The sequence below is a fragment of the Dryas octopetala genome, chromosome 8 (assembly GCF_963921425.1).
Source record: "Dryas octopetala chromosome 8, drDryOcto1.1, whole genome shotgun sequence".
Classification (NCBI taxonomy): Eukaryota; Viridiplantae; Streptophyta; class Magnoliopsida; order Rosales; family Rosaceae; genus Dryas; species Dryas octopetala.
In genome coordinates, this window is record NC_141373.1 from 9,134,170 (window position 1) to 9,141,913 (window position 7,744).

The 7,744-nt window shown below is 37.6% G+C and overlaps 1 protein-coding gene across 1 annotated transcript; it reads right to left on the minus strand.

Annotated features, from left to right (window-relative positions):
• Positions 1 to 627: 627 nt before the first annotated feature.
• On the minus strand, positions 628 to 5,441 carry CAP1 (cyclase associated protein 1). Its single transcript, XM_086253234.1, has 11 exons — positions 5,348 to 5,441; positions 5,017 to 5,317; positions 4,194 to 4,362; positions 3,998 to 4,062; positions 3,495 to 3,804; positions 3,270 to 3,417; positions 3,061 to 3,170; positions 2,830 to 2,885; positions 2,692 to 2,748; positions 2,292 to 2,435; positions 628 to 1,175 (listed from the first exon to the last, which is right to left on the minus strand). The coding sequence occupies exons 2-11, from the start codon at positions 5,281 to 5,283 to the stop codon at positions 1,086 to 1,088; spliced, it is 1,416 nt and encodes a 471-aa protein (XP_086109360.1). The 5' UTR covers positions 5,284 to 5,317; positions 5,348 to 5,441; the 3' UTR covers positions 628 to 1,085.
• Positions 5,442 to 7,744: the final 2,303 nt, after the last annotated feature.

The following is a 7,744-nucleotide window of genomic DNA, read 5'->3' on the forward strand; positions in this document are numbered from 1 at the left end:
TAATAACGGTTACGTACTCAAATAATTTTCAATTTAGTTAATTTTTTATCAAAATAATCTTTTAGGGATGATTTAAAAAGTTAACAGTGCTGAACTTTTGACCATAAAACTACACTATAGAATGAGATAATAAGGGAGAAGATAAATTGAAAAAATATGTTAGAACTTAGAATTAAGATAGGTCCATGAATAGATTACCCCCGATAACCGAAAAAAAAAAAAAATATATATATATATATACACATTTGGACCCTAAGGTAGGGGCCAGCCTTTTGCAACTTTTGTTGTTTTATTGAGCTTTCGCTTAAAGGCACATATCTTTTTAGCTCATTTGGTTACAACTTACAAGTATATTACTAAAAGGGTATTTGGACCATCACCGACACCTAGGCAATATATTTCCTCAGTAGAAAGTGACTGGGTTCAAGCAACCCGTTGGGACAAAAAAATTGGTTGTAGAACCATTTCATATGGCTACACTACAAATATGATTAATGAGGATGAACATTGTCCACTTTCGTATTTGCTTCTACATCGATCAACTTAACTTTAATCAAATACCTGCTGACTTATGATTAAAAAAATACCTACAGACTTTACTGATACAAATTTTTACACTCAAAACCATAAAATTAACCGCCTTCAGTAAAATAACATATCCCAATCCAATAAAGGTTTCCACCTTTGAAACATCACTTCCATATGTAGGAAGATGCTTACAAATAAAATAACAAATTTAAAAATGAAAAATTGACATTGTGTAAGTATTACAAGAGCACAAGTGCTCACTCCAGATCACTCGCAGTTCCAAAACCTTGCAACAACACTCATCTAGTAACAAACTTCCAAAAAAAGAAACAAACTTCCAAAAAAACCATGTAAAAGAATCCCATGGTTTGATAAACCCCACAAAAAACCAGTGAGATTGATAAGAGCATAGCTATCAATACTGTGAAAGTGTCACCTTTATATACTGAAATCAATTGGATAAAGGACAAATAAAAGGAAGCCACTCAACCATCCAAAGTAATTGATTAAAACAAAGAGATATGCGCGCATTTAAATGGCAATCAAAAGAGTCCAAATTACCCTCCTGCTGAGTGAGAGACTGGAGTGGTTTCAAAACGACCATCCTTGAAAACATGAACAAACTGTTCTGGCAAAGCATGCTCCCCCTGCAAGATAAAAAAATGGTAAGCCCTCCCAGGTCAATTTCAAGAAACTAACATAAATGATGGTCATTTATCAACTGCATGCAATCCCTCGTTATAAAAAAGCTATGATACACATCATTTATATTTTTTCTAGCTCTTTGGTTAACCCATAATTGTTAAGGAGGCCAATTATTTGTACTCAATATAAATAGAGGTTGAAAATGATTAATGGAATAAAAGATAGTTATCGCCTGCGTAGGAGCAAAGTAGGAAATAACAATCCTAATACATCGGAGTATGTTCCCAGATGCTTATGGTATATTAGTACCTAAAAATTTCGTAGTGAACCAATACGTACCTACAGAAACTATATAAGTTAGGTACCGACAGAAAGGCTTGATCTTCAGGATCTCATATATGAGGCATTGTGAGACAATATATCATAGCCCAACTGAAAGTGCATGGTATTCCAAGCATTGATCTTGTTAACCTACTATTGTGGTAAACATTTTCTTCCTCTTGATCTTAAGAACAGCGTGCTTAGAACCACTGACCTCAAGCCTAATAACCCTAATCCCACCTTCCCACCTAAGCTGCAGGTTAAGTGGCCAGAAAGATTTAATACAGGGAATTCCACTCTGAAAAACTCAAGTACTTGATGTAGTGAGCATCCATAATCCATATATAGGATAAAAACACTTGGGCACAACTACTGCGCACAAGCTCAACTTCAACCATCAGACATTCAGACCACATCACCCTACTTGCCAATAAGAATGTTATCTACCAATGAGTTGGAAAAGATGACAATCTAACTGTTGCATACTCTGCCATTTTTCAGATTAAATTCAAGTGTGCAACTCTAAGTTCAAGCAGCATCTGATATAACAAACATGCTACTTTGACCAAGCTTTTAGTCAGAATAAAATCTGTAGCGTTTATATGAAAAACACATCTAGGTATACTCCCCATACCCAAGAAGTATACTATGTTTTAGGCCTATTATTTAGAAAGTCGAAGTACCATCTAAAACCCTAGCTTGCATTCCACAATAACGAGAAGTCCCAGGGGATGAACAATTAAGGAAGTCTTGATAAAGTCTGACAACATAATAAAAGAACAAGCTTGGAAACATACCCAATCACCATCAGGCTCAGCACCAGGTACCAATATATTGACCTCACTTGACTTAGCAGTTGTTATAGATGCCCCCAAAGCATCTTTGCTTAAATAAAACTGGCAGCCAGCTGTGTTGTCCACTGAAACTGTAGGGGCCGTGCCCTATAATAGCCATAAAATGAGTGAATAAAACTAAGATCACAAAAAGATTTGTATCACTATATAAAAGCCACTGACTGGGTTGATAACATTGCAAAAGTTCAATTTGGATGTCCTAGAACCAAATTGCATATAACTAAGATTGTCCATTGATTTTATATACCATTACATATGAAGCCACTGCATAGAATTGGGATGGCAACACACATTCAATTTCAAATCATAGAATCATCAAAGTTTCATGGGAAGAATTGGATACCTGACATTGCACCTCAACACGGTTGCAATTTACGATCTCACAAGCAGCCACAACATCCTGTGTTCACAAGAGAAGAATGCACAAAATGAACCTAGATACATCAATGTGTATTGCTTCCATTAACAATCTCACACTAACCTTAAATACAACTGCCATCTTAGTGCATTTGTCAAGTGTAATGTTGTTTACTTTCCCTGCACATTGTGCAAATATAAGTTCACATGGCCTTTCATACAAGTACCCTAGTATCTATGTAGAACATGCATATGAATATGATATAAAGGTTGTATGGAAAGATAATTGGTCAAAAAAAAAAAAGGGTTGTATGGAAAGACAATGTGACATTCAATATATTTAAACAATTATTACCTTGAATCTGCAGAACAGAGTCTTTGCATCCAAAAATATATACAGACTGTTTTGCATCACAGTCACCAATAACCAAATCTTTCTTTCCAATCTGATTCTCAACAACCCACCTGCCCACGGCATAACAATGACACAAATAAACAAATCACTTACTTGCTTTAATCCCTCATATGAAGTTTAACCATAGTACAATGATCAAGTACACTCACTTGCGACCCATTTGAAGCTCAAACCTCGGAGGTCCTACTTTAGAAACAGAAGGTGAACTTGTACGACTTTCTTTCTCATGGGTACCAACGATGCCAGTTCTGTCAGCACGATTCTTCGCCTTCATATCATCTGTTACCTTTCGCAGACCTAGGGAACAAGAAAACCAAATCACATCTCTCCAACATACCCTTAAGAAATTAATTACAGGAAGCAAAAAAAATTACCTGTAGTCACAGGCTTCCCAGAGTTAATCTCTTGGAAAACAGCTGCCATCCCTACTTTTGGGCGTGATGATGAAGCCTGAGAAGTTTCAGAACTGAAGAGTGAAGCAGATGGAGGAGGTGGGGGAGCAGGGGCACCTGGTGTAGGAGCTTTTGATGGAGCAGCACTAAAGGGTTTTCCAGTTGGATTCCAAACTGGACCCAACGGGTAGAAACTCTTAACATAATCTTTCAAACCAGGCAAATAAAGTTCCTTAACAGCTTTGGCCCACTCTACATGATTTGGGTCTTTGGTTTTGTACTCGACAAGAATCTGTATTTTTAAAAAACACAGAGTCAGCACCTACTCACTGGAAAACTTTTTCCTTAATGCAATCATTACATAATTGATGATAAATAGTTAAATACTGCAAGGAAAACGACATATGCAATACAAGCATGTGATTCTTGCGCATGTGCAGTTCTTTTCAGGCAAATTACCAGATTCTCACAGATATGCAGAGTACCTTGTTGTTGTAAAATTCAGCCATCTGCCAACTTTCTTCAACATGTGCAATTGGCATGCTCATACCTTGAAAGGGAAAAATCTAATAAGGGATTGGAAAAATGAACGAGTTCATCTGTTTCTAACATAATAAAGAAATGATTTATTTTCCGTTCATCTGTTTCTAACACAATAAAACAGTGATTTATTTTCCTTACCACATTCTTTCCCTGTATAGGCAATCCATGCTAGAGCTGAGAGACTGTCAGCAGCACTCTTCAAGTGGTTGAAGAAATCAGATCGCCTCCCTTCTGTCAATGAATTTGCCTTTGTGATCACCTCGTTCAGTGGCTTCAAAAATTCAGCCAACCGTGCATTGTCAGGTTTCTGCAGAACAAGTAAAAATCCCATTAGCATAGCAAATTTTGTTTTCCCACGAAAGGTACCAGATACAACACATTTAAGTAGATAATGTATAATCTCTAATTCATTCTACTATCCGAATTCAAATTCCATCATGAATATTAGTCAGAATTGCAGCATCGACCAATCAATCAATCAATCAACTCTAATCGATTCACTAACATTTCATAGCCAATTGGCTATGGTAAGGAACCCGATTGCCAATCGTATCTTTCAACAGTTTCTCTACTACAAATCTTCACCAACTATACAGCAAATCCACATGACACATCAACCAATGGCCAAGAAGAATGAACACGCACCCGATTGGATCCAAACACAACAATATAGCATATTCCTTTCATGGTCCTTTACATAATCGATCAAGTTTCCGACCCAACTAATATTTAACATCAAGGACACTATTTTGAACTCGGATTCCACCATTTCACAAGCTAAAAGAAAAATCGTCCCCATGTTTATGTAACCAAACCATCCATATGAAAATCCGAAAATTCAACACCCAAAAGAAATGAAACAAAAAAAAAAAATTAGGAAAACTACAAGCTCACCACAAAATAAAACCAAAACATTAAAGTTAAACAAATATAAAAAAGAAGCATTGTGAGTGACACTGACCTGAGTTTGCTTAATCTTGGTAAGCAGGTCCTTCTGAACAGCGAAAGCCTGCTGGAGAATCTTGGTGACGTCCAAGACCGGCCCCCCAATCTTTTCTGCGGCGGCCGAAACCCTACCCAGGTACTGCTCAATCAGATCCCCAAAAGCCACCACCGACGGATCCAGCGGCGCGTCATCCCCACTCGCCGCCGCGCCACCGCCCGAAAATGACAGCGTCTCCAGACGCGCCACCGCCGATTCCAGCCTCTGTATCAGCTTCTCCTCCATATCGCAAGCCCAAACTCTCTCTCTCTCTCTCTCTCTCTCTCTCTCTCTCTCTCTCTCTCTCTCGCTCTCGCTCTGTCTGTGTGTCTGTTCTCTACGGTTAGATTGGATCTGAGTGCGAGTGGTGTGGCCGTTAAAATTACTAGAATGACTGAATGAGTGTTCGTTTGTATTTTGCTTTTTTTGTTTTCTTTATTTATTTATTTTTTGTTTTTTGGAGTGTTTTTTTTCTGACGCCGAAAGGTAGAAAGTGAATTTTGATTTGGCGGGTGTAATCTGAGTCTTCGCGCGCGGGTTTGGGGGTTTTGGCTTAAAGAGAAGAGGGGACACGTGGCGGACAAGGAGCGAATCTTGGCTGTTCGTGCGTTGTTGAACACCTCTAAAACTAAAAGTAATAAACATAGTTACCCACTGTGCTCAACGTTTGTGGAAGTCCGACAGGATAGTGGTAATGTATGGTGGGGCCTTGGATATTTTGCGTATGACCTAAGTGATCCCCGTTGATATTTTGCATATGTTCTGAGTATTAGAGGGATTAATTATTAATTTTAACTTTATAAATCTTAATTGATGTTGTTGATGAAAAAATTTGTAAGATGATGCAACAACTTAAAAGTGATGATGTGGATGATGATTCAACCTTCTTGGAGGATGAACAAGGGTGATTGTGATGAGTTAGTTTGCTGGAGATCTTCAACGAGGACGACTTGCATGAACAAAGATCAAAGGAAATAGTGCCGGTGTGGTACCAGCCAACTACGCTCCAATGATTAAGTCAGTGATGAGCAAGTGGAGATAGTTGAGCAAGAACAAGCAAAAACAATGGATGAACTTGATAGAATATGAAAGAACAAAACAAGAACTTCTAAGTTATTCTCTCAAGAGTTTGGGTGAGTGTTTAGAGTTATGAACCCCTTCCTTGTGGTTATAAATGAGTATTTATATACATATAAGAGGTAAGAAAGATATTACCTACATGTTGATAAGTGATAGGGATGAAGCCACATCACCAATTCGGAACAATGTCATGCATAGCTACCCAGCAATGTAGCATTGAATGCATATATGTATGACTTTGGGGTCAAAAGTAACTCTAATCTCATCTCAAGCTAGAGTGTCAAGAACAATAGAGTGTCAGGTGTTAGACACTTGAGTGTAGCTGAAGATATTATCTAAACCTTCCAAAAGAGTGGTGGATCATAGTCCCCGAGTCGAGTTGAGCAGATGTCATTCGTAATCCTCCCAAGTGTAAAGTTGCTAGATATGTCAGATCGGACTGACACTGTATTGGACTGAGCCGAGCCAAAGGGTCGAGACAATGTGGTGGCGACGAGATAAATCAAGTCTATGCCTGATTGTGTTCGACTCGAACCGAACAATGATGTTAGGATCAGATCGAGACCTAGTTAAATTGGACTGATGAGGTGGCTGATGCATGAGGACCAAGTCAATCGTTGACCGATCAATATGCCATGTAGGATATGTGGAGCCACGTGTAGATAAGTGATTGGTCGTTGGATTCATGTGGATTTATCCACAAAAAGATGTAATTTTATTTAGAATAATGGTATATTTACCACATTTTTATACCATATTTTTATACCATCTTACATGTCATTATTTTACTGGATAAAGTTTTTCTTTTTCTTTTTGGATTTTTGTTTTTTTGTTTTTAGATTTTTGTTTTTATTTTGTAGTGTCCAATGCATGAATGCCATGTAAGTTGCCACATAAGGTGGTATGAAATTATGGTATAAAAATGTGGGATGTCTAGCACTACTGTTTTATTTATTTATTTATGAGCACATTATAGAACTTATTTATTTACAATGATGAAAATTTACATGTCATTTCAAGAATAACCAAGCATAGTAATTGAGAAATATGGAACTAATGCATTTGTTGTCGTACAACACTCTGGAGATAAACACCTAGTCATAGATTGAATTCAATTTTATTGGAGCATAAATTGGCTTGTCAGTGCATATGGCATTAGACTAGTATGTTCATACAAGCATTTACCAGAGAGAAGGGAAAGAGAGAGAAAGAAGGGGAAGTCGTGAGAAAACTGGGAGAGAAAGGTGGTCGGGTGGGACGGGGCTCGGTGGGGGATGGGAGGAGGAAGGAAAGAGAGGGTGTTACTTTTTGGGATATTTTTTTTTGGTTCATGTAGCATCTTTCATAAGCAAAAAACAAGTCCACAGTGGCCATATAGAATGGCTAGTGGACTTGACGAGATAAGGGTAAAGTTGACATAGACTTCAGTTATAGGAGGTAAATTAACCTAAGACAAAAATTATTTTAAGTTGTAATATGAGATGCGCATAATAATTTGGGTGGCAAGACAACAAATAAGCCAAAAACTAATTGGGTAGTTGTGTATTGCATTTAGTGAATTAGCTGTATAATTTGTTATGGTAAATTTGAACATTTTCTATCGAAGTAGAGAGAAATGCCAATATAA